Source organism: Falco cherrug, chromosome W (genome assembly GCF_023634085.1).
Source record: "Falco cherrug isolate bFalChe1 chromosome W, bFalChe1.pri, whole genome shotgun sequence".
Taxonomy (NCBI): domain Eukaryota; kingdom Metazoa; phylum Chordata; class Aves; order Falconiformes; family Falconidae; genus Falco; species Falco cherrug.
In genome coordinates, this window is record NC_073719.1 from 2,805,864 (window position 1) to 2,832,115 (window position 26,252).

Consider the following 26,252-nt stretch of genomic DNA (forward strand, 5'->3'; position numbering starts at 1 on the left):
TCAGCATTGTTCTCACATCATAGCCAAAACACAGCACTGTACTAGCTACTAAGAAGAAAGTTAACTCCATCCCAGCCGAAACCAGGACAGCACATCATGCTGCTTGAAAAGCACTTGGACATCAAAGGTCTGAAAACATGCAATAGGTGCCAGGTTATTATTGTTCCTGTTGTATACAAGTTGAAGAAATAGATTCACAGTCTTCCTTGTTAAGACAAAATGAAAAGCCCCTTTAGTCTGATAAGACTCGAGTTTAACATTGTAAGTTAAACCTGCAACAGCTGATACAATTTTTCTTGTTTACTAGGGTAAAAAATTCAGGAATTTCTAGCAAATATGCATTGCTTTAAGACACATAGGGACACTGGCAATGTATCAGGAGAAACAGAACCCTGGATGCCTAAAATCAAGTCTTAACATGTAAAGAATGACTGGGCTCAAGTATGTTGTTTGGGATGCACATTAGCAAATGAAAGATATACCAGACACTGCTGCTTCTTGATATGCAACCTTAGTTTCATCATAAATTTATTTCAGATACGATTATCATAGTATCTCTAAAAACCTGGAACTGGCCTCATTCACTCAGGACTATCCACAGCATTCCTTAGCTAATATTGCATCTGGTCTTGTGCACACTTTGAACCCTTCCTGCGGTGAATGAAGAGACGGGACGCAGCTTGATGCAAGCAAATGTCAATTTAATGTACAGAAGCACGAGGTTTTATACACTTTCAGAAGCTGCGCGTTTTAAACAGATTGGTTCTTGAAGCTAAGCCTTGCATACTAGGCAATCCCTGATTGGTGGTTAACTACCAGCAATTAACCGCAAGGTGTTACCTTTCCTTGGTGCCATCGGTCTCCCACTCCCCTGTGCTCTGTAAACATGTCTCATCATGTTAATTGTTGTCTAGACAAGCTCGAGCACATTCCCCTCAGCTAACTGACTGCCACACATGGTCCTAGTTTCCAGCCTGCTCCTGCATCTCCCCCTTCCTGTTGCACAAAAAGAACCTTTGAAACCGAACGAGTAAAAACAAGGTATAAGTAATAGAACAAATAAAAAAGCAACTGAGACATATTATCAGTGTCAAAATAACCCACTGTCTCTGTTCCGTACAATTTTACAATTTCCCTTTTTTGTTTTTGAACAGCTAGTACCAGGTTTGCCATGTTCTGCAGGGCCCTTGCAAACATGACAGCAACCAAGGCAATAGCAAACAAAGAATACTGCCAATTGAGTGAATGAATGCCAAAAAGGCTGACATTTTCTCAGATTTTGATAACATGTTGCTGCAATGGGGCGCCTAAAATCCACGCAGCACATACCATCCAAATCCTCACAGCCATGTCCTTGAACCAAGGACAAAAAGCAGTGGCAATTTTGACTCACATTCTTAACTGCCTAACAAACAAGGTGATTTAACTCTTTAATGCTTTCCCTGCTGTTACTCTGGATAAGAGAAGAACCGCTGCGACACGTTCCCATCATAGCCTCCTACTACATTAGCATCTACAGAAAGACAATTATCGACAAAGTGTAAACAATATCAGCTTCTTTTGGATTAACATTATACATAGGTGGAAGGGCACACCAAACAAGAACTGGTTCAGTCAAAAAGTTCGAAACATAGCATGCCTTCTCTGAACATACCTCTGGGGTCATTCCCTTCATTCCCTCTCTTTTTTATGCAAAGAGAAACACTTTTACCATAACAGAGAAGCCCCTATTTACATCTCTGAGCCTGGACACAAACCGAAGCTGTATGTGCCACCAGGCTCAGGGCAGAAATCATTCATGTAGCTACATAGCTATATATCTCTACAAGTATGCAGACACCTATTAAACACTAGATAACCATGTTTATCATTCCTACCCTCCTTCACAATACCCAGCTGTTCTCTCATCTCTTGTTAGGTCAAATATTCTCCAGCTTCCTCTCCTATCTCTCTCTTCAGACATTCTCTATCCTCCTCTTTTTTGCTTGTTAATTGCGACAAGGCAAAGGTTGTGTGTAGGCTGGGTGACCATGACCCGATTTATGTTACAATCAACTAAACACTGAATACAGGAAAAAAGGTATGGGAGACATAAGGCAAACATCAATAAGGTGGTTAAAGATAATTATAATAAATCCTGTAATACTTTTGAGTCATGGCCCAAAGTTTCCCAGCCGTGAGAAGAGACCAAAGGCATCCCGCCCCTGGCTCTGTTGCAGATCTTTCTTTTAAGGCTTTTGAGTTTTGTATACTTTTGTAAATTAATTCACAGTGGTCACTCAGATTCACGTAACACATCCTATCAAAGTCTTCACACTTGTGTCCCTGTGCTAATAATAAAAATCAATAGCAACTCGGTTCTGTAGCAACATATGGTGGACAGAATCAACAACTGTTAATAAGCCAGAAAAAAAAATAGTATTTGTAGTATTACTTTGTTTAGCAAGCTAGCAGCCTAATTTACTAAGCAAGTTAAAAGCGTGTACTATTCTTACAGAAGAGATTAGAGAAGCAAAAATGTGTTATGCTGCGTTCCAGAACTCAGCCTGAGAATTACAGTCTGCTGTGAGTTCTCCGTTACAATCATTTGACACATGTTGGGGTTGCGATTGTGAAAGTAGCCCATTTACAATTTTCATTGGCATTATCACAGCTAGTTGTTTTAAAAGCAACCCTTGAGCTTCCTGATGTTCGACTTGTTGCAAAATATTCTGAAGCCAATCAATAAAGTTAGTATTAAAGTTAGTGACTCTCTAGGACCCTGCAAGACTGTGGCAAGACTCCCGCATCCTGACTGCTTTAATAGCCATCTCCTTCAATTGCAAATAGTTGTCCCTGGGATACCTTGCCTGAGTCACAGAATCAGCACAATTATTTTCTCCAGCCAACTGCTCATAGTTAACAGCAATTCCCCGATTAAGGTTTTCAGTCAAGGCCACTACACATAGCTCACAAAAATCAGATAACCACATCATATACTGTATCAGTTAGTACCATACAAAGCAGTAACTTCCAATCATGCAGTGTGAGCGTATAAGGCTCTGCCATCACTTCAGGAAGGGACATAGCAAATGTATTATGAATCCTCCCTTCCCGCACTGCTTTGCTTAACCCTTTAACAGCCTCGTATTGCACAGGCTGCCACTCTGCAGGTTGATTTGTCTGACAAAATACTGAACATGCCCTAGCGACTCCCAAAACCCATCACTTAAGTGTTTCCCACTTGCATTCCTGCCACCAATCCCTCAGACTCCCTTTCACCCTCCCCAAAAATACCATCAGTGCAACAGGAGAGACGAGGGGGTGGGGAAAAGGTCTAGCTCCTTTTCCAGATCTATAGGACCTGGATCAAAAGGTTTATCAGTGTCAATAAAATCATTGTCCGAGTTGTCCTGTTCCCGTGCTTGCTCCTGTGTTGTGAGGGTCGCTGCAATCAGTGACAGAAGCTTTGGGGGCAGAGGAGGTGTGGACAGAATCGCCATTGCTGACGGTGTCTTGAGAAGAGTCGCGCTGTCGGTGGAATTTACAGCTTCCTCTGGTTTAGCACCGATAGTAGAATTAGTCCACACTTGGCAAAGAGTAGTCAGAATTTGCCACCAAGATGTTAAATGCATTCCCGACACGGAGTTCCCCTCCGCGGCAGCATCATACAATTGGCTGCTGTATGTACACACTTTCATTCTTTCAAAGTCTCTAAAGTTTCTTGGCTGCTCACCTGTCTCGATGAATACAGGTGTTATCCTGGGGGTTTAGGTTGTCAGCCTGGTCCAGACAGCAAGACGATCGTTCAGCCAAGCCGTCTCCTCCGGAACGCAGCCCTCTTCCACGAGCTGTCTTTTTTCCGTCCTTATTCTTCCAAGGCTTCGGAACACCACCATATGGGTCACCATTTGAGGAGACTGAGGCACGGACTCCCTGATCTGACTAGAAGACCCTTTATGAGTCCATATACGTCTCTTTCTGGGGACGAAGCCTGATTCCCCGTTACGGATTTCCCACAGCTCACTGACACGCGGAAAGCAGACTCCACCATCTGTAAGATTGTAAAGTAGGTATGTTTATTCAGCGCTGGGCAGCACGGGGGGGGGTAGTCCCGCCGAAAACCGTGCGCGCCTGATGCAAAAACTTGCTCTATTTTATAAGGCAACTCATTACATATTCATAATATGTTGCAATACGCCTATACATATGCATTACCTATCCCCGCTTCGTATTAAAATTAGTTCTGCGAGTCATTTCCATATTTTTCTCTCGACTGAGTTTGCGCAGTGTCTCCTGGTGGTGGTCGTCAGGGGTCCTGAGGATGAAGGCAGGCGAGTCTTCCTCGTGACCGCTAGTTGCCCCCACATCTGGCGCAGGCTCAGTAACGTCCTGGTCTTTGTCCAAACCGCAGAACCGACTTTGGCTTGTTCTTGCAAGGTTGTGATTGTTCTTTGGACTTATATGGTCATAAAGCTGGACTTATATGGTCATAAAGCTCTCTACTCCCGTATACCTTATCACAGCACCCAAGCAGACCATGTAAGATTTGGCAAACAGCTAAGCAGGCTATCATAATCATTAAACTTTACCCTAAACAGCTAAGCAGACTATCATAATCATTAAACTTTACCCTATCTCTTACCCCCCCCCCCCTCAGTCCCCCCTTTTCAAAGAAATTAGTAAATTCTTTTACTCAGACTCGAAGTATTGATTAGATACTAATTTTTGTCGCAGTTGATTTCTCTTCCATTCGCTATAGGAATTTCCAGTTCCCTTAAGACACCAAAATCCACAACGGATAGCTATACTAATAATTAAAAATAGAAAGACAATTACAATGATCATTACAAATAATTGTTTTAACCATGTTAGATTGGGCAACCAGGATGTCAATTTCTCCCATAATTCAGAAAAGCCCCAAGAAGTGTTGTCTTGTGTCACTTTATGTAGAATATTTACTTGTTTCCTAATTTCTTGGAGGTCTTCGGTGATTCGCCCGCTCTGATCTGCATACATGCAACAATCTATATTGATCACAGTGCATACCCCCCCTTGGGAGGCTAATAGCAAATCTAAAGCCATACGATTCTGTGATACTATTTTCGATAAGTCAGTAACTTCCTCCTGGAGTGCCAGGAGGGCATCAACTGTCCTATTTTCCACTGTTTCTATTACAGCTGAGATGTTTATTATTGCCTTTCCCAACTCACTAACCCCTAAAAACGGAATGAGCCATCGTGCAAAACTGTGGAAACTCGTTGGTCTGTTTATGAGGGGGTTATTTACGACGTTCCGTTTTTTTCTTATGGGGGGTCGCGTTAACCCGTCAATGATAGTAATATTGGGGACCAGACCTCCCAGAGTGCATGCTCCTCGCCATCCTATGGGCAAGACTTTATGAGCCGTTGTGCCACACAACCAATACCACCCTGTCCCTTGTGGGGTCGGGAGACTGGTATAGTTCAATTTTAAAAATCCCAAGTCTCTACCTGTCATATTTAATGTACGACTTCTGTTACAATTTGGGTGTTCTCCCATAAACAGCCCTTTTCCCGAACTTACCAGGCAGTTATCCCCTAATGTGCTGGTCTCTTCAACAGTTATTTTTAATTCTCGTCCCCACTTAACCTGAGGGTCTGTGCTCCAGATTGTATTTCCCCAAAAGGAGCCGTCTTGGCGGTTCGTCAGGGAAACTGGCAGTGGGATGCCTATTAACGGTATCTCATAACCAGAGTGTCTTGGCATTTGGGTACAGATCCAACAATCTGTTTTATTTAAAATTTTGGTGATGTTTTGAATCGCCTGAACATACCAATTCTCTCGCCAGGCCGCTGTGTCTATCACCTGTGAAATTATCAGAATCATGTTAAATTTAACCCACATCCTATCTTTTTAGCTTGAGCTTTAACGGCCCTTGAATTTCTGATGTCCAAAGCTTTTGTGGCGACTTCTTCACACGGGTATGATGAATCCAGGCATTCTGTTCTTTAATTTTGATTGCTGTGAAGGAGGTGAGGAGTACTTGGTATGGTCCTTTCCACTGTGGTTTCAAGGTTTTCTCTGCAAGAGACTTTACATATACATAATCTCCAGGTTGGATATCATGTACAGGCCCATCCAGACCCCTTCCCCGGGTCCCAATTACATGTTTTCCAATTTTATTGAGCTGCTTGCTCAATGCCACCATATAGGAAGTCATAATTTCATCCCCAATTTGCATTGATGTCCCCTTTTGTATTCCATAGGGGCGTCCATACAGAATTTCAAAAGGGCTCAGTCCTCCCCTCGCCCTCGGTCTTGTCCGTATACGCAAAAGGGCTAAAGGGAGAGACTGAGGCCATGGCAAGTTTGCTTCTTGTCCCAACTTTACAATTCGCTGTTTGATTAAGTGGTTCATTTTCTCCACTTGGCCACTCGACTGAGGGCGATATGGGGTGTGAAGTTGCCAATCTATACCTAAATGGTGGGTGGTTTGTTGCACTATTTTTGAAACAAAGTGTGGTCCCCTGTCAGAGGATATGGTTGCTGGAACCCCAAAACGCGGTATTATTTCTTGTATTAGTATTTTAGTTACCTCCCGAGCCTTGGCAGTTCTGGTTGGGAACGCTTCTGGCCAACCTGAAAAGGTATCAGTTAATACCAGCAAATATTGGTACCCCCCTTTTCTTGGAAGTTCCGTGAAATCAACCTGCCATTGTTGTCCAGGCCCATTACCCTTTCCAATCTGGCCCATCTCTAGTTTGGGAGTATTCTTTGGATTAGTCTGGAGGCAAAGGTCACACTGTTGAGTCACCTGTCTCACTGTGGTATATAAGTTTCTAGCCACAATATCTTTTATCAGATGCTTATACAGAGCCTCCATTCCCCAATGTCTCTTCCTATGTTCTTCCCGTATTAAATGCCACAGTAAATATGAGGGGACAATTAATCTTCCCTGTGGGGTATAAGCCCATCCCTCTTCATTATATGACCCTTCTAAGTCTGAAATAAGTTTCTGATCTTCCCTAGTGTATTTTGGTTTATCTTGTAGGGAAATATGTCTATCGGGGATTAAAGCCCCTGCTACTTTTATTTTCGTTTTGGCCACTTGTTTTGCTTCTCTGTCCGCCAGTTCATTCCCTTTTTCCAAATCTGAGCTCACTTTCTGGTGTGCCTTAATATGCATAATTGCCACTTTCTCAGGGAGTTGGACAGCTTCTAGTAACTTCAGAATTTCTTCTGCATGTTTGATATTTTTCCCTTGGGAGTTCAATAAACCTCTTTCTTTCCAAATTGCTCCATGTGCGTGTACAACTCCAAAGGCATATTTTGAGTCTGTGTAAATGTTTACAGTTTTGCTCTGAGCCAACTCCAGGGCTCGAGTTAGGGCAATTATTTCTGCCTTTTGTGCGGAGGTGTTCATGGGCAAAGGTCCTGACTCTATTACCTCTTGACTGGTGGTGATGGCGTAACCTGCGTGTCGATTGCCATTCAGGACATAGCTGCTCCCGTCTGTGAACCAGTTTTCTCCGTTTTCTATGGGGCTATCCTTTAAGTCTGGGCGACTTGCGTATGTCGCTTCAATAGTTTCTAAGCAGTCATGATGCACTGGTTCTCCTGTGTTTCCGCTGAGAAAAGAAGCTGGGTTGACAATGTTAGTAACCACGATTTCCACATCATCCTGTTCCACTATTACAGCTTGGTATCGCAGGAATCTTTGTGGAGATAGCCAGTGTCCACCCTTTGTTTCCAATACTGCCGACACTGCATGGGACACAAAACCAGTCATTTTCTGGCCCAGGGTAAATTTTCGGGCTTCCTGTATATTTAGTATCACAGCCGCAACTGCCCTTAGGCATCCAGGCCAGCCCTTTGCAGTCGCGTCTAACTGTTTAGAGAGGTAGCCAACTGCCCGACGGTACGGACCTAGCTCCTGTGCCAATATTCCTAGGGCAATGCCCTGTTTCTCGTGAGAAAAAAGGAGAAACGGCTTACCTACATCCGGGAGTCCTAAGGCCGGGGCTGACATCAGGGCCTTCTTTAGTTGTTCAAAAGCTTGTTCAGCCTCTTTATTCCATTCGAGGTGTTTCTGCTCAGTCGCTGTCAGTGCATATAATGGTTTAACAAGCAGTCCATAATTGTAGATCCACAATCGACACCACCCTGTCATGCCCAGAAAGGTTCGCAATTCCTTTACCGTCTGGGGTTTTTTAGTTTGGCATATCACCTCTTTGCGGGCCTGCCCCAAAGTTCTCTGTCCCGCGCTGATCTCATAGCCCAAATAATTCACTTTACGCTGCATTACCTGGGCCTTCTTCTTGGACACCCTATATCCTTGAAGCCCTAAGAAATTCGACAGACTCACCGTCCACGCCATACAATCTTCCTCTGTGTTGGTAGCGATCAGGATGTCATCCACGTACTGTAACAATTTTCCTTTCTCGGACGGGGCTTCCCAGGATTCCAGGTCTCTCGCAAGCTGATTGCCGAAAATGGTAGGACTATTCTTAAACCCTTGCGGCAACACCGTCCAAGTGAGCTGGGTCCTTCGACCACTTTTAGGATTTTCCCACTCGAATGCAAACAACTTTTGACTGGCTTCGTGGAGAGGGAGGCAAAAGAAAGCATCCTTTAAATCTAGAACAGTAAACCAGATTAATTCAGGTGCCAATACAGTCAGTAGGGTATACGGGTTTGCCACGACTGGGTAGAGATCCTCAGTAATCCTGTTCACTGCGCGCAAGTCTTGAACCACCCTATATGACCCATCGGACTTCCGAATAGGTAATATAGGAGTGTTGAATTCAGACTCACATTCCTTTAATAGTCCTAGCTGCAAAAATTTTTCTATCACCGGTCGTATTCCTTCCCTGTCCTCTTTCTTTAGAGGATATTGTTTAATTCTCACCGGTCGTTGACCTTCCTTTATCTTAACTTCAACAGGTGGAGCATTTTTCGCTCTTCCAGGCACATCAGTAGCCCAGACTCCTGGATACACTTGGTTCAGAATTTCCTCATCAATTTTCCCTTCTGAGGGGAGACTGGTTAGGACTAGACTTAATGCCTGTGTATATTGCCGATCCTTTACCTCCAGAGTAATTTCCCCTTTTTCAAACGTGATCTTTGCTCCTAATTGTTCCAACAAATCTCTCCCCAAAAGTGCCTTTGGGGAGTTGGGCATATATAAGAACTTGTGGATACCCCATTGCTTTCCCAATTTATACTTTAAAGGTTCGCAAAAATACGCCTTTTCACTTTGGCCAGTTGCTCCCTGTACTACAACGTAATCATCTCCTAAGGGCATTAAGGCTTGATTCAAAACCGAATATGTCGCTCCTGTATCTATCAAAAACTCCACTTGCTGCTGCTTTTCCCCTAGCTTAATTATAACCAGTGGATCCGCTAGGGTAGATTCCCCAGGTTCCCGTCAGTCTTCTATTACATTGGCTATCTTCACGTTTGCCGAGGTTTTCCGACCCCCTTCCCTGTTTCTAGGACATTCCCTTTTCCAATGACCAAAGCCCCTGCATATAGCGCACTGATCCCTTTCCAATCGAGACGAATCTCGCCTACCGCCTCTCCGTTCCCCTTTTTCTTGAATGGCAGCTATCAATTTCCTTTGTCCCCGCCGATATTCTTCTTCTCTATTACTAAACACCCTCCACGCTTCATCCAACAATATTTCCAAGTTTCTACCTTCTGTAGAACGCAGCTTTTGAAGTTTTCGCCTTATGTCCCCTGTAGATTGACCCAGGAATAAAGAAACTAATTGCTGGATCCCTACCTCAGACCCAGGGTCCAGCGGCGTGTTACGGCGCATCACATCCCTCAGCCGATCCAGGAACTCAGACGGGGACTCAGAAGGAGTTTGCTTAACTGCATATAAAGCTGACCAGTTTATAGTTTTGGGAATTGCTCTCTCCATTCCCTTCGAAATCCATTCCTGATATTCCTGTAATCTTTGCATATGTGCCGATCTATTAGCATCCCACTTTGGGTCTTGGAGGGGGAAATGTTCCTTAACATCCCCTCCTGTAATTTTATAATAGTCTTCGGCCAGATTTCCTGCTGTTTTCAAAACCAGCTGTTTTTCAGTTTCAGTCAAATATTCCAATAATAATTGTATATCATTCCAATCGGGATTGTGTTGTTTCACGATAAATTGGAACTGCCTGGTTACACTTATCGGGTCTCTTCTATAATCCTTTGCAATCTTTCTCCACTCTCCCAAATCAGCAGTGGAGAAAGGCACTTTAATTAGCATTGTTCCACCATCTGGCCCCACCGCCTCTCGGGGGGTGCTTGTAAAATAGTCAGGGCAGACTTCTGCCGAGTGCGGGAAGATACAGGGCTATCAGGAGGATTTGAGGCTCCTTCCGAGTCCGCATCCTGGTCCCGTGCCCGGGGGGGAGGTTTAAACAAGTCATTTAAGTCCTGTTCTGGGGCTTGGTGAACCTTGTCTGCCTTTGTACACCTCTGCCCAATGCTGCAGGAAGGACAGCATCTTTTCAATTTACTTCTACCCTCTTTATTTTCCCGCTCCAATGCGAGTACCATAGGGTCCTGTGGGGGTATTATCCCACAGTCCCTTTGCCACTCCGGATGGTTTCGCAGAGTGAAAAACATCTGCATATGACACTTCATCCCATTTCCCTTCTCTTCTCAAGAACAGCATAAGCTGTAACAAAGTATTATAATCCAATGTTCCATTAAACGGCCACTTAACTTCGCCCTCTAACTTATACAATGGCCACCACTGATTACAATATTTAATGAGGGTCTTTTTGCTTTCTGTGCTTCCCTTCCCAACAATATCCTTCCAATGGGCGAGTATACAACCCAGAGGACTCTTTTTTAGTATCCCTCCTTGGGTGTTACCCATTTTCAATATACTCTTAAGGAATTTAAACTGACTTTTAAATTCTCTTTTTACGCCTGTCAGCCACACTCTCACTTATTCTCACTCAATTCCACTCTCACGGACATCCATGCACTCAGAGAAAATCACACACACATCACTTCACACAAACGCTATGGTTCGACAAATTCAAATCGGTAGTCTATTCCAAATGCCTTATTGCCATAACCAAAATCAATACCAAGAGAAATTTAACACAGCATCGCTCCAGTTAACAACCTTTTAGCAGCTGCAAATATCTTGTGAATTACAAGAGGCCCGCTTACCCCTCTCCTGCTTCTCCTGGCTCCCAACAACGGGATACAGCGGTTACCTCAAACTCAGTCGATCTATCCCCGAGATCGCTACCGGCCGCTCTATCGGCCAGCGAGTTTCCCAATTGCAGTCCCAAACCCAATAGGTACCCAACCAACGGGCACTATGCTGCACGCCAGACGTCTCTGCGCGATTTATCAGCAGTCCTGAATGTGCGTACGCTCAAGTCCCTTCGTTAAACATACCGTTAAATCCGCAGCTTCAAGAGGCTGTTGTCCACTCCCGCGGTGATCGGCCAGCAGCGGAGACTCCTCCGAGTAAAATGCTCGGGGCGCGCGCCTAGAAGCGTCCGCTCCGCAGTCGGTCCCGCAGCCGAGTGGAGATCCTCCTGCCTGGCTCGCCAAAACTGACGTGCGGAAAGCAGACTCCACAATCTGTAAGATTGTAAAGTAGGTATGTTTATTCAGAGCTGGGCAGCACGGGGGGGGGGGTAGTCCCGCCGAAAACCGTGCGCGCCTGACGCGAAAACTTGCTCTATTTTATAAGGCAACTCATTACATATTCATAATATGTTGCAATACGCCTATACATATGCATTACCTATCCCCGCTTCATATTAAAATTAGTTCTGCGAGTCATTTCCATATTTTTCTCTCGACTGAGTTTGCGCAGTGTCTCCTGGTGGTGGTCGTCAGGGGTCCTGAGGATGAAGGCAGGCGAGTCTTCCTCGTGACCGCTAGCTGCCCCCACACCTGGCGCAGGCTCAGTAACGTCCTGGTCTTTGTCCAAACCGCAGAACCGGCTTTAGCTTGTTCTTGCAAGGTTGTGATTGTTCTTTGGACTTATATGGTCATAAAGCTCTCTACTCCCGTATACCTTATCACAGCACCCAAGCAGACCATGTAAGATTTGGCAAACAGCTAAGCAGGCTATCATAATCATTAAACTTTACCCTAAACAGCTAAGCAGACTATCATAGTCATTAAACTTTACCCTATCTCTTACCCCCCCCCCCCCCCCCCCCATCACCTCTCAACTCCGGAGGGATTTCAGGCCGGCTCCTGCTTCCTTTCAGCAGATCATTCAAAGTTCTGTGGGATTTGCTGCATGTCGCTCAGATAGGCGATTCGAGAGCCCTTCACGTTAGATCCTTAAACGCATCACGTCGGGGTCACCAATTTGCGGCGAATGAAGAGATGGGATGCAGCTTGATGCAAGCAAACGTCAATTTATTGTACAGAAGCACGAGGTTTTATACACTTTCAGAAGCTGCGCGTTTTAAACAGATTGGTTCTTGAAGCTAAGCCTTGCATACTAGGCAATCCCTGATTGGTGGTTAACTACCAGCAATTAACCGCAAGGTGTTACCTTTCCTTGGCGCCATCCGTCTCCCACTCCCCTGTGCTCTGTAAACATGTCTCATCATGTTAATTGTTGTCTAGACAAGCTCGAGCACATTCCCCTCAGCTAACTGATTGCCACGCATGGTCCTAGTTTCCAGCCCGCTCCTGCACCTTCCTTTCTTGTCTTCATATATACTTGCCAGTTTACATGTTTATATGTAATATAGTTTTCAATATACAAAGAATATGCACTGAGACCCCAACCCAACCTTTCCAATTTCTAGGAGCACATACTTTACAATAGGGAAATTTTCTCACAAGGTAAGAACCATACTAGTTAGTTTTGCTAAACTGTGAGTTGCACAGTTGATCCTAGTTCATCCACAGCACTAGTTTGTCCTCTTATGTCCTGAACTGCAGAACAAGACTGAAGGATAGAAAATATTACCAAGATGTTCTTTTATTACCTGCATGGGTGGGTTTGAGAACTAGTAATGCATATGTTGGTTCAGAAGAGACATCTTTCTATAACAAGCATTAGCCAGAGAACTAGAGACAGAAATTTTTGACCTGTCAGAAGATTGTGCCACTGCCAACCATAGCAAATGATTTAAAAAATACTCTTTTGTAGGGTGTTGACGGAATGGCAGAGAATTAAACTCTACCTTTCATTTCTAGGTAACAGCATATACCCTTTTGACTGGAAATATTTTATCAAAGAGGAAAAGAGTATATATAACTGCATAAGTAAAGTAACTGAAAAAGGTAATAATAATTACAGCTTAGAATTCTAAGAAGGGAAAAAGGCAAGCCAAAGGGCACAGAAGAAATAAATCTCATCAGTGCTTCTCTTCTATAATCATTTACATTTGTATTAGGATTTTGTAGGGGGGGGGGGGGGGTAAAGGGGTGGCTTTTGTGACAAGATGCTACAAGATTCTCCTGTGTCCAATAGAACCAGTGCCAGCTGGATCCAAGACGGACCCACCGCTGGCCAAGACCGAGCCAATCAGCAATGATGGTAGTGCCTCTGTGATAACATATATAAGAAGGGGGAAAAAAAAAAACCAACTGCTGTGCAATTGAAACTGGAGGAGAGGAGTGAGAATATGTGAGAAACAATTCTGCAGACACCAAGGCCAGTGAAGAAGGAGGGGGAGCAGGTGCTCCAGGCACTGGAGCACAGATACCCCTGCAGCCCATGGTGAAGACCAGCCCATGGTGAGGCAGGCTGTCCCCCTGCAGCCCATAGAGGTTAATGGTGGAGCAGATATCCACCTGCAGCCTGTGGAGGACCCTTTGCCAGAGCAGGTGGATGTGCCTGAAGGAGGCTGTGACCCTGTGGAGGGCCTGTGCTGGAGCAGGTTTGCTGGCAGGACTTGTGACCCCATGGAGACCCATGCTGGAGCAGTCCGTTCCTGAAGGATTGCACCCCATGGAAAGGACCCACGCTGGAGCAGTGTGTGAAGAACTGTAGCCTGTGGGAAGGACTCATGTTAGAGAAGTTTGTGGAGGACTGTCTCCTGTGGGAGACATGTTAGAGCAGGGAAAGAGCATGAGGAGGAAGGAGAGGCAGAGAGAACCTGTGATGAACTAACCAATAATGCTATTCCCCATCACCCTGTGCTGCTGGGGGGGGGAGCAGGTAGAGAAAATCTGGAGTGAAGTTGAGCCTGGGAAGAAGGGAGGGGTGAGGGAAAGGTGTTTTAAGGTTTGGATTTATTTATTACCCTAATCTGATTTTTGATTGGCAATAAATTAAATTGATTTCCACAAGTCAAGTCTTTTGCCCATGACAGTAATTGGTAAATGATTTCCCTGTCCTTGTCTTGACCCATGAGCCTTTCATTATATTTTCTCTCCCCTGTCCAGCTGAGGAGGGGGAATGATAGAGCAGCTTGGTGGACACCTGGCATCCAGCCAGGGTCAACCTACCACAACATTTATCTGTCTGGATCAAACTACCTGATTTATGAATAACCATGGTTTGTTTGCTCAGTGATTAGCATAGATAAAGTTACTACATGCTCTACAAAGGCTTTATTCAGACTCAAGCATACAAAACCCTCATAGGTAGCATGGCAACAAGGGCCTTATGTGAGGATACCCTAGTGTGCCATGATGCCTTGTCTGAGGATACTCAGCCATGGTACCCTTTGAAACTGTCAGGTGCTGCTGCCTGAGCTGTACTGGGAGCAGCAAGTGAGGCATGTTTCAGAGGGAGGCCTTATAGCACCTCATTCCCTAACACAGCAGAAGCCAGGTTCTTGATGTATGCTGGTGTTAAAATGTGTCGCTCTGGCTTTATCCTGGCCAAATTTTCATTATATTTGGTCAGTTATGCAATTTGACATTAATAAGTTAGTATACAAACTAATTATTACAGGTCCATGTAGACTTGGTTGCAGAAATAAAGCTTTATCACACTAGATCTAGTACCTGTGTAAAGCTCTAGTTGGTAGAGATTTAAACAAAAAAAAATAGGGGGATCATTTTTAGGAGTAGGAGAATATTTTTTTCTGACAAACATTATATTCTTGGAAAACTATGAGCTCATGCTATCAGCTATGACTTTGGGCTATGGTTATGTCTAGCATTAAGGCTGGAATACAAGGAACCTGCTAATGTTGGACTAATACTGGATAACAGTGAGTAACCTAAAATTAAATACTAGACCACTGGAAGACTTTGGACTTGAGCTGAGCTAAGGCTATCTAGTGTGTGAGCTAAGGCTATCTAGTGTGTCAGGCTGGTCTTCTCTTTTTAAGATCTTTAATAAGACATTAAAAATCTCCCCCCCCCCCAATATGCAAAACATATATATATATATAAACCTATAAAAATACTAGTCTTCTTGTCAGCTCTAACTTGACATACTGCAGTAATTACATTGTTACAGGAAAAATCTATTGATGTTTGTCAAACCTTTTGTTTTTCAAGGGTCCATAGCTCATTAGCAACTATTTGCTCCAAACAAACTTGGACTACAGTGTCTTAGCTAAATAGTTGCTTAAAAAATAAATGTCCGTGTCTTGAGTCAGTACAGAGTTAAGCAGTAGCTATGTTTTCCAAGTGAAATATGTCAGTCTTTTTGGCTAAAGAAAAAGGTAAAGACTTAATTTTTTTTTTCTTTTCTTAATGAAGTAGTGGCTGCTAGGAAAAGTGAGAGAGAATTGTATTCCATTTACAAAGATTTCATAATTAAGACTGGTGCTGGACAAAGTTACTGTTAAGTGTTGGGCTTGCTACTTTGATAATAATGATCAAATAATATTTTGCAGTTTATATCCTCATTCATTACTGTTCAGAAGAATGGGATAGTTCTGCTGAGTATCACTCAAAACACAAAAGTGGGGATTAAGGAGAGATGTCTGAGACATATTTAGGTATACCACCATTTCAAGAAGACTATATATATTTCAAGAATAAAAAAATATATGACCATTTCAAGAAGACAAAGCTTACATATACAACCTGAAAATTTACACATACACTTAAATTTTAAATATGTTAGCACATCCTATATATTAAAGAACTTTTTTTCAACTTTATCTTGTGTAGAACAAAAATCTACCATTTACAGCAAAGCTGTATTCTCTAGTCACATATATTCTAAAATGAATATGTTTCAGTAATGCTTTTATCTTTTGGAAACAGTGAAGCAATCAACCTCTACTATCAGAAAGTCTTCCCAAAAGCAAATCTGAGTTGGAGTATTTACATCTGTGTAACAGCACAGTTCTCTACAAAACATGAGAGCAGATTTTCCCATGTCCTTCACTGGAAACTTGGCATCCACAGGTATCAGACCATGACTTGAATGAGTCAGACATGGATAATACTTGTTTGGTAGAATGACATCATACATACTTTTAAGTCCTTCAGAAAAATATGTGGAAGTAAAATTAAATCTAAATAATTCATTATGCTACCAAGCCTTTCTTGAAGAGGAACTATACCTCCAGGTGTTTGGGCATTTGTGTTTCAAAAAATCCACTTACATTTGTATAAAATTATCTAATATTGTTTATCCCCTGTTGTTGCGACGGAGGGAAGACACAGTCACTCAATATGAGTGATCAGCAGACTTCGTTTATTGTGCCTTACAGTCACCTTTTATGCCTTGTTATAATTAGCTCATACATATTACAAAAGTTAAGCTCATTATTGGTTAGTTGCCTAAATACCAAGCCCGCCCCTAGTTTCTCTTCTGTAGTTATCTGTTCCCACCTGTAACATTCTTTTCCCACCGCAATCTTCCTGTTATTGTGTAACTTTTGCTTTACTTCAGATAAGCTGAGAGCGATGTGCATTTTTGTCCAGCCAGCTGGACTATGTCTATGAGACCTTTTTCAGCTAGCCAGTTATCCACACCCTATTTGTTTTTGAGGTATGGAAAACTCCAAAGACTTAATCTAGCTGGTACAGGTAGAAGAAAGAAGAAACCAAGCATTTTATATGAACACTCATAAGTACAAAATTTGATTGATTTTTTAACACAAAATTGTCAAACTCAAAACTGTAACTAAAAGAAAAAAGTTATGTGTTTAAAAATGCGGCAAGATACTGGAGAGCATTCTATAAGCACAAATGAAGGTTAAATTGAGAGTACATTACTTGCCATGAATTATTCACTGAGAGCTAAAGTTTTCACACTAGCCTTGAGATGTCAAAAGGTTTGGTTGCAGATTTGAACTGGTCAGCTAGGCAACCACTATAGACAACTGATAAGTACTTGCTGGGGTAGTCTATTTCCATGATTCAGACATCTGTTTTAAGACAGAGTGAACTGTTCCTCACAGCTGTCTTTCTTTCTGTGGACTATGGCTGCCTGTCTATTTCACATTAGACATCTAGATTTTGGGATATTGAAGATGTACTTGATAAATCGTATGATACAAATCTAAAAAATATTAGCTTCTTGAACATGGGGTTTTTTTCCCTCTTCACTCTCACTTTTAGCAATTGAACTGGATGCAGGTAGGATTAAAAATTTTGCTTTTTACAGAAATGTAAATTTTGAAATATTTTCATATTTGGCCTCACATCTTATCATTTTTGGATCATGTGAGAGATGAATAATGACAAGACATCATCTCCCCAGTCCATAACTAATGTAATAACTATCATGGTTCAAAGAAGCTAGACCTCTGATCTTTCACTCTTCCTCCCCAGAGGGGGGGAAAAATAAAATGATGTAAAGGAATATATATATAGTATGTCAGCTATGCCTACCACTTAAAACTTATGTAAGACTGACTTCTCCTGAATACCCAGACATTTGGAAGGGGAGATACAGTGTGATCTCATATTCATTGATTCTAATTTTTTCCCCAATTTAGGGCTTATTAGTTCTTATTAGTTGAACTTTCATTTTTCCCTGTTTTAATGTTTTAGACAATGAACTTGGTATAAGCAGCTTTCCACATCTGATGGTTTCCTACCACATGACAGGATCCATCAGTAAACAAAGCATAATGCCTTTCATCTTCTGATAACTCATTATGTGGTGGTGCCTCTTGGGCACGAGGCACCTCCTCAGGCAGTGCTCCAAAATCTCTGCCTTCTGGCCAGTCCATGATCTCTTCCAGGATTCCTGTGCTGTTGGCTTTCCCCAGTCGAGCTCGCTGCATGATCAAGACCACCCACTTACTCCACGTAGCGCTGGTTGTGTGATGTTTAGAGGGGATGTTTCCTTTGAACATCCAGTGTAGCACGGGCAATCACGGTGCCAAGATGAGATATGCTTCTGTATCAACCACTTTTGAAGCGGCTTGAACCCCCTCATATGCTGCTAGTATCTCTTTTTCAGTTGGGGTGTAGTGGGCTTCCGATCCTTGATACCCCTGGCTCCAAAACCTTAATGGTCAACCTCAGGTTTCTCCTAATGTTTTCTGTCATAGGCTCCAGGTGAGAACATACCCCCAGATGCAGTGCAGAGTATATTTTGCACAGCTGGTCCTGTCCAAACAGACCCAAGAGCTACTGCACAAACTATTCCCTGTGTGATCTGCTCAAAGGCTTGTTGTTGCTCAGAGCCTCACTCAAAATAGTTCTTCTTTCAGGTTACTCGATAGACAGGGCTCACAAGCTGGCTATAACCTGGAATGTGCATTGTCCAGAACCCCACAAGGCCTAGGAAAGCTTGCGTTTCCTTCTTCTTAGCTGGTGGAGACATAGTTGCTATCTTGTTGACCACATCCATAGGCACATGATGGCATCCATCCTGCCTTTTTATTCCCAAGAACTGGATCTGCTTTCTTTATTTATGGCAAAACCAACTTTCAGAAGAATCTGAATTACTCCTTTTCCTTTCTCAAATACTTCTGCCTTGTTGCCCCACATGATGATATCATTGATGTACTGTAGATGTTCAGGGGCATCACCCTTTTCCAGTGCAGTTTGGATTAGTCCATGACAAATGGTAGGGCTGTGCTTCCACCCCTGGGGCAGTCAATTAACGGTCTATTGGACACCCCTCCACGTGGAAGCAAACTGTGGCCTGCACGCTGCTGCCAAAGAAATTGAGAAAAAAAGCATTGTCAATGCCGATTTTAGCATACCACTTGGCTGCCTTTGAGTCCATTTCATATTTGTGCTCTAACATGTCTGGTACGGCATCACTCAGTGGTAGCGTCACTTCATTCAGGCCACAACAGTCTATTGTTAACCTCCACCCTCTGTCAGACTTTTGCACTGGCCATATGGGCCTGTTAAAAGGTGAGTGAATCTTGCTGATGACTCCTTGGCTCTCCAGTTGATGAATCAGATCATGGATAGGAGCCAGGGAGTCTTGGTTGGTGTGATATTGCTGCTGGTGCGCCGTCCTGGTAGCAAATTAGCACCTGCTTTTAAATACCACCAGAGATGACTATAGCCAGAAACTTTGTGGTGTTGTGTGTCATGTGTTGTATTTGACATTCAAAACCCACCTGGATGCAATTCTGTGCAACGTGCTCTAGGTGAACCTGCTTTAGCAGAAGGTTGGACTAGATGATTGCCAGAGGTCCCTTCCAACCCTGACCATTCTGTGATTTTGTGATTCAGTGGATGTATAAATTGCATAAATGGGATGCAAGCATTTCAGCATTGCCAATGCAGTGTCACATTGGACATGGACAATGTGCATCTTTCCTCTTTGCCCTTCTATGAGTAAAACAGATACTTTATGTGTTATCAAATTCCTGAAAATATGTCATAGCTCAGCATATTATACACATTTCCATAGAGGCATATTTCTATGTAGGACTGCAATTCTGAAACTAGAAAAGTTTTACTTGATACTTAGCTAGTGTTTTACTTTTACATATTCTAATTTACATATTCTAATGATAGCTTTCTACTAAAGCAAATCAATCTTTTCTCTTTTCTTGATGCTTTCCTTAAGTAGTTGATTAGCAAAGCTATTTATATTTTTAACTAATGAATCCAAACCAAATAACTTCATTTTAGACATTTGCTGCTGTGTTAAATACAGAAGAAATAATATTTATTTTAAAAAAGAGGAAAGGCACCAAATCTTTCTCTTCCTTGGCTTAATTTTTTTTTTTAAATAAAGGGTATTCATTAGCCTTACAACACCACATTTCCTAAAAAGAATCATCGATGTACAATTGCAATGGGAAGTCCTACATGATCACCATGTCCAAAAGTCCATTACTGATGTACTACTTCAGATAATTTTCAGTGACAGCCAAGAGCAGTTCAAATCAGTTAAAGGAGCCTGGACTTAACTCATTCCTTTTCTTACAAAAGCGTACCTCTAAAAGGATACAAATAACCAAGTACCTCTTACCTTGATATCTTTTTAAAATTTTACTTTCTCAAGCACAAGAAAAACTAAATATTAAATTGTCACTTCTTTGAAGAAATATGCAACTTTTCTCTCCACTCTTATAAATCCAACAATTCACTGAAAGTAACCTTTCCTCTAAATAATTTTTCCTTTAGAGGAATGTGCTTTTTCAAATAACATAGCCTTTGTCATGGTAGTTTTTTAGAAAGGTTAGATTTATACATTCTTAAGAAGAGCTTCATGATCACAGTTGTTACCTTCTATAAAATCTATGTCTCAATTGTAAAGTACAAAGTTTAAAAATATTATGTCAATTATGAGTTTTGTTCTCTAAATAGCTATAATTGATTGGTCTAAATCTCACAGATTCCCAGTGTTTAATTTTCTCTTATATCAATCAGTGCTTCAAATGACCTCTTCTTGGCCAAATCTTATTTTCAGTCTCCTTGAGCTCTGACAGATTTTGAAGCCAGAAACTACTCCCTGACTCTAAAAATTCTTTCACACAGCATTCAGAGAGGTGATTGGTGACAGCCAACATGGCTTCATGAAGGGCAAATCCTGCCTGACAAACTTGGTGGCCTTCTACGACAGGGTTACAGCATTGGTGGATAAGGGAAGAGCGACTGACGTCATCTACCTGGACTTGTACAAAACATTTGATACTGTCCCACACAACAGCCTTGTCTCTAAAATGGAGAGACAGGGGTTCAATGGGTGGACCACTTGGTGGATAAGGAATTGGCTGGATAGTCACACTCAAAGAGTTGTGATCAGTGACTCAATGTCTGGGTGGAGACCAGTGATGAGTGGTGTCCCTCAGGGGTCCATATTGGGACCAGTATTATTTAACATCTTTGTTGGGAACAGGGACAGTGGGATTGATTGCACCACCCTCAGCAAGTTTGCAGATGACACCAAGCTGAGTGGTGTGGCCGATAAACTATAGGGAAGGGATACCATCCAGAGGGACCTCGACAGACTTGAGAGGTGGGTGCACGTGAACCTCATGAAACTCAACAAAGCCAAGTGCAAGGTCCTGCACCTGGGTCAGGGCAATCCCAAACATGGATACAGGCTGGGCGATGAGAGAATTGAGAGCAGCCCTGTGGAGAAGGACTTGGGGGTATTGGTGGTTGAAAAACTGAATACGAGACGGAAACTCACCCAAATCCTTCCACACACCTTGCCACCCCAGGACTGGCTGCCTCAGGGCACTTTTCAGTATTGCCTCACCCAAAAGTTGTCTTCTCTTACACCAGGATGAGACCAGATTCCACAAAACTCATAATATGCCAACAGTATTAAGTAGTAGTATGAAACAGCTCACATAAAAGTGAACAAGGACCTCAGGAGCCTGCATGACAAAACCAATCCACATCAATCCCATGCAGGGAGAGAGAGATGTATTCCTTCATCTTCTCCACAAAATAGCTCCCCCAGCACAGCAAGGCCATCAATGCCAGGGCAAAGCAAATAGCCATTATTTGTATTAACATGTTCCCAAGCTCAGCAAAATAAAGAGATAAGCAGTGCAGCCAACAAACTCCGTGACCCACAGAGGAGCTTGCTACTTAATAACTACTATAGCCATAGCACACAATACAAAATTGCCGTTGTTTCGAGCCCCACATTGGGGCCAAAAAGGGCTGTGATGGGTTTGACCTTGGCTGGACGCCAGGTGCCCACCAAGCCGCTCTATCACTCCCCTCCTTAGCAGGACAGGGGGGGAGAATATAAAATGAAAAACACTCTTGGGTAAAGATAAAATCAGTTTAATGAAGCAATAGCAAAGGTTGCGCACAAAAGCAAAGGGAGAAAAAGAGTTGTTATTCTCTAGTTCCTATCAGCAGGCGATGTTTGGCCACTTCAGTATGCATAGTGGTTGCTCCGGAAGACAAACATCAAAAATAACAAATGCCCCCCCCCTCCCCCTTTCTATTAGCTTTGATTGCTGAGCAGACATCATATGGTATGGAATATCCCTTTGGTCAGTTTGGGTCAGCTGTCCTGGCTGTGTCCCCTCCCAAGATTTCGCGCACCCCAGCCTAGTGGTGAGGGGGGGGGGAATGTTGAAGAGACAGCCTTGATGCTGTGGGAGCACTGCTCAGCAGTAGCCAAAACACTGGTGTGTTATCATGACCTTTCTGGCTACCAATACAAAGCACAGCACTATGAGGGCTGCTATGGGGAAAGTTAACTCCATCTCAGCCAAACCCAATACAGTATCAATATTGATTGATTTGCCCATGGAAATATTTGAATTAACATAAAAGCCTGTCCATGATTTGAGTATATTTGTTTCATAGCTAACAATGTGGAGCCCTAGTTCACTGTCAAGGCTTCTAGACACTATGGTGACACAGATAATAAGCAGCAATATTAATAAATGCAGTTGTGAACTTTGAGATAAGCTATTGTCTTACTGATGAGAAATTAAAAGCAAGGGGTAGACACGCTTAGTACTGATGACTGCTGAAACGCAATATGACAGCTCTCTGAAATAAAACATTTATTTAAGAAATGTTGCTTATCAAAGGGAGGTTAGAGGTGAATTGCTCTAAAGTGCATTTTGAAAATTGAATGCAAATAGGATTCATCTTCACAAAATAAAATTATTAAAACTCTGGATTTTGTTTAACAAAATAGCATCTCCCAAAGGAGGTGTCATCAAACACAAGGAAATATCAGGACTGTCACTAAACATGCCATCCTCAAGCTGACAGCTGTAATGGGACCTACTCTGATTTATCACAGCAACCAGAATATGCTGTCTGAATGTGAAAGAGCAAACATCATGGTAATTAGTCTGGGATAGGTCCATCTCATAGGTCTCTAGTACTGCATTAGTCTCTCTGATCACACAGCAGTATTTCGCAGCTAGAGCAACCAAAGAGTTCACAAAAAAGCACAGAAAATTCAGGGTTGGAAGGGACCTCTGGAGATCATCTAGTCCAACCCCCTGCCAGAGCAGGTTCTAGATCAGGTTGCACAGTCACGTCCAGGTGGGGTTTGAATATCTCCAGAGAAGGAGACTCCACAATCCCTCTGGGCAGCCTGTTTCAGTGCTGTGTCACCCTCAAGGTAAAGAAGTTCATCCACATATTCAGAAGGAACTTGTGTTTCCGTTTGTACCCGTTGCCGCTTGTCCTGTCTTTGGGCAATACTGGAAAGAGCCTGGCCCCATCTGTAAGAGTCGATCCAAAGAGAACGATATTGTCTCAGCATTGCCAACAGAGGCCTGGAGATGGAATGCGGTCCCCATGGACACCAAGACACAAAGACCCTGGGAAAGAGAACTGCATGGTCCGAGGAGTATTACGCCCCATTCCCTGCTACCTGGGACTGAAAGGAACAACTACGATAAGGCCGCGCAACCGCTGTCCAGAAGATGGATCACAACCACTGTCGTAGCAATGAACCAGAAAACTTGAACTTCAGATGAACTTTCTTCATTATAATATCATTATAATACAAGAACACACCTCCTAGTCTGAAGCTACCCACCTCTAAGGCAAACCACGCCTCAGGCACTCCTCTTTGGACATGCGTGGTAACCTTGCTCGAGAAGGCGGAGACTGGCAGCAATCTATGGGCCAGAGGAGGAGCAAGGTGTGTTGCTTGGCGTATAAGATGGCTCCTTAGCAACCAAACTTTGGAGATCTTCCCCACCAAGGAAGGATCACGACGATCGGAAGGATCGGCAGGACGCTGCCTGGACCTGGGACCATAGGGATGCCTTGGACCCGTGGTGGTAGCTATAATCCTCTTTCCTTTTCTCTTTACTTTACTTTTTCTTCCCTTCCTGTCACTCTATCTTTCACACGCTGCTTTACGGGCAAGCAATAAAGTTCCGCTGTTTGATCAAAGCATAACCCCTTGGCGTGGTCGCCTTGATTTTTTGCGCTTCGAGATCATAGTAAACCAACCGTCACAAGCCCACTGAGTGGACTGTGACATAAAATTGGCGTCACAGACAGGATCCTGAGAGACAGGAGTACAGATTGTGTGTGGTTTGTAACAGGGGAAAGACGTTTTGTTCTAGCCACACCTGGCCCTATACCCAACTGGATGAGAGGTGTCCAGAAGGCAAGGGGGGTGGCTCGAATTTCCCGCATACCACACACGCCTAGGACTTAGCACTCCAAACTCCAACTGAGGGCTCTGTCTATTGGGATCTTACTAAAAAAAATCAAAGTGCAAAAGGGGAAAGTGCTAAAAGGGGGAGTTGCCCTCATATTAATGAGAATTGTCTGCTTGGGAAAGTGAAGGGACAACCTTATAGTAACTATAAGCTGCCTTCCCAAAGCAGATTTTGGTCCCTTCAACCACTCGGGGAAGAGAAGGGCGACACAGCAGTGGCTGTGTGTTTGTAACTAAGTCTAGCCTCCCCGAAGTGGGTTTGGTCCCTTTGTAGTGAGAATGGCCAAAAAGGCTGATAATAAAGACTCTTTGTTAATGAAAGATCAGGACATGTTTTACACATTTTTGGCAAAGAATGGGGCTCGACCCTCTGTACTCGGAGAAGATTGGGCTCGAGATAATTGGACAAACTTGCAGAGTGTAGTGGACCGAGTGACGTCTTTACAGACTGAAGCTAAGGTTAGATCAGGTAAGGGCAAAACTATAGTCTGTGCCATTTTCGGAGCCAGCTTGGTCGCAGCAATTGAAGATGGCCTTAGGAAATGTAGTAATGAAAACAAGATTATAGAATCCCTTGAAAATTTGATGAAAATTCTGCAAGAAACAAATTATGACTTAGAACAACAATTAGAGAAAGAAAGGGAAGAAAACCACTTGTTAAAAACCACTCTGAAGGCGGAATGCTTTAAAGACACTGAAGCACTGTGTGAGGTAGAGCTGGAAGTGGAGGGAAAGGGTATTCGACAAATAAACCCAACATACCCTCAGAAGGAGTTGGAGGAGGCGAGAAAATGTTTTGTGGAAAACCCTCAAGTGAGACCCTTAATTAAAACAGAATATACTTACCTGAATGAGGACGATGATGATCCTCACATTACAACCAAAGAGACACCATATACTGCCACGGAGCTAGCCAAACTGAAAAGAGAGTATGGGCGCCTTCCTAAAGAATCGGAAACAGAGTACGTGTGGTGCGTATCCTTAACTGGGAGGGGACCAAATCCAATTAAGTGAAAAGGAAGCCAATGGCTATTGGGGTCATGGAGTTTTCTTGACAACAGGAGATAAATGTGCCCCATGGTCCCTAATCCAGTGGGCTGCTTATTGGGCTGGAGGATTGAACCCATTGGACAGAGGAGATCCCCTGGCAATCACCGGCACAGCTGATCAGTTGCTAGAAAGTGTACACAAAGCAGCCTGCTTGCAAATGATACATGAAAGAAAATTACTTCCTGGATATGAATCCCCAGTGATGCTGCCGGCGAATATCGAAATCATGACCCCCTTGATAAGGGGACTTCCAGAGTCACTCAAATCTACAGGGATTAGCCTTCAAAGGACCATCGCGTCCTGTAGAAAGGCTGGAAGGTTTTATTAGAAGCCAGAGAAATGAATCCAATGCCACATTGGATTCAATTTTTACCCACCATACGACCCCCACATCAAGCAATAAAAAGATATGGACCTGGGGGAAAGTAGCACAAGACTTGATAGATTATAGTAGAAAATATGGTCCTGTAAAAATCATGGAGGAAAAGTCAAGGGGAATCCACCAAATGGAAGTTGAGGATTTGCCCCTCCCCGCTGGTAAAACTGTAGCCACCACTGATGCCCTGAGAAAGGAGCATCCGCACCATAAACAGGAAAGGGAGGACAGTCCGTGACCCGACAAAAGTTGTGACTTTTGGGAATTAAAAAGGGAGTCCCCAGGGATATAATGGATGGCTTACCACTTGATAAACTGAGCAAGGTGGTGTTGAAATGGCATAATCCAAAACAACCCTCTCAGACACAGTGCAGGAAAGAAATCTCAACCGGTATGCCCTCGTCTCCCCCC

The 26,252-nt window shown here is 43.2% G+C and overlaps 2 protein-coding genes across 2 annotated transcripts; both read right to left on the minus strand.

Moving 5' to 3' along the window:
* Positions 1 to 5,269: 5,269 nt before the first annotated feature.
* On the minus strand, positions 5,270 to 9,267 carry LOC129734529 (uncharacterized). Its single transcript, XM_055698131.1, is given in 3 exon segments — positions 5,270 to 8,065; positions 8,068 to 8,124; positions 8,327 to 9,267. Coding segments are annotated over 3 exon segments (3,195 nt in total). The 5' UTR covers positions 9,266 to 9,267; the 3' UTR covers positions 5,270 to 5,866.
* Positions 9,267 to 11,652, minus strand: LOC129734526 (uncharacterized). The gene has a single exon (XM_055698127.1). The coding sequence runs from the start codon at positions 10,223 to 10,225 to the stop codon at positions 9,389 to 9,391; it is 837 nt and encodes a 278-aa protein (XP_055554102.1). The 5' UTR covers positions 10,226 to 11,652; the 3' UTR covers positions 9,267 to 9,388.
* Positions 11,653 to 26,252: the final 14,600 nt, after the last annotated feature.

Bases quoted from the DNA above. Each gene is read 5' to 3' on its own strand.
- LOC129734526 (XM_055698127.1), bottom strand. From the start codon at position 10,225: ATGCTAATTAAAGTGCCTTTCTCCACTGCTGATTTGGGAGAGTGGAGA.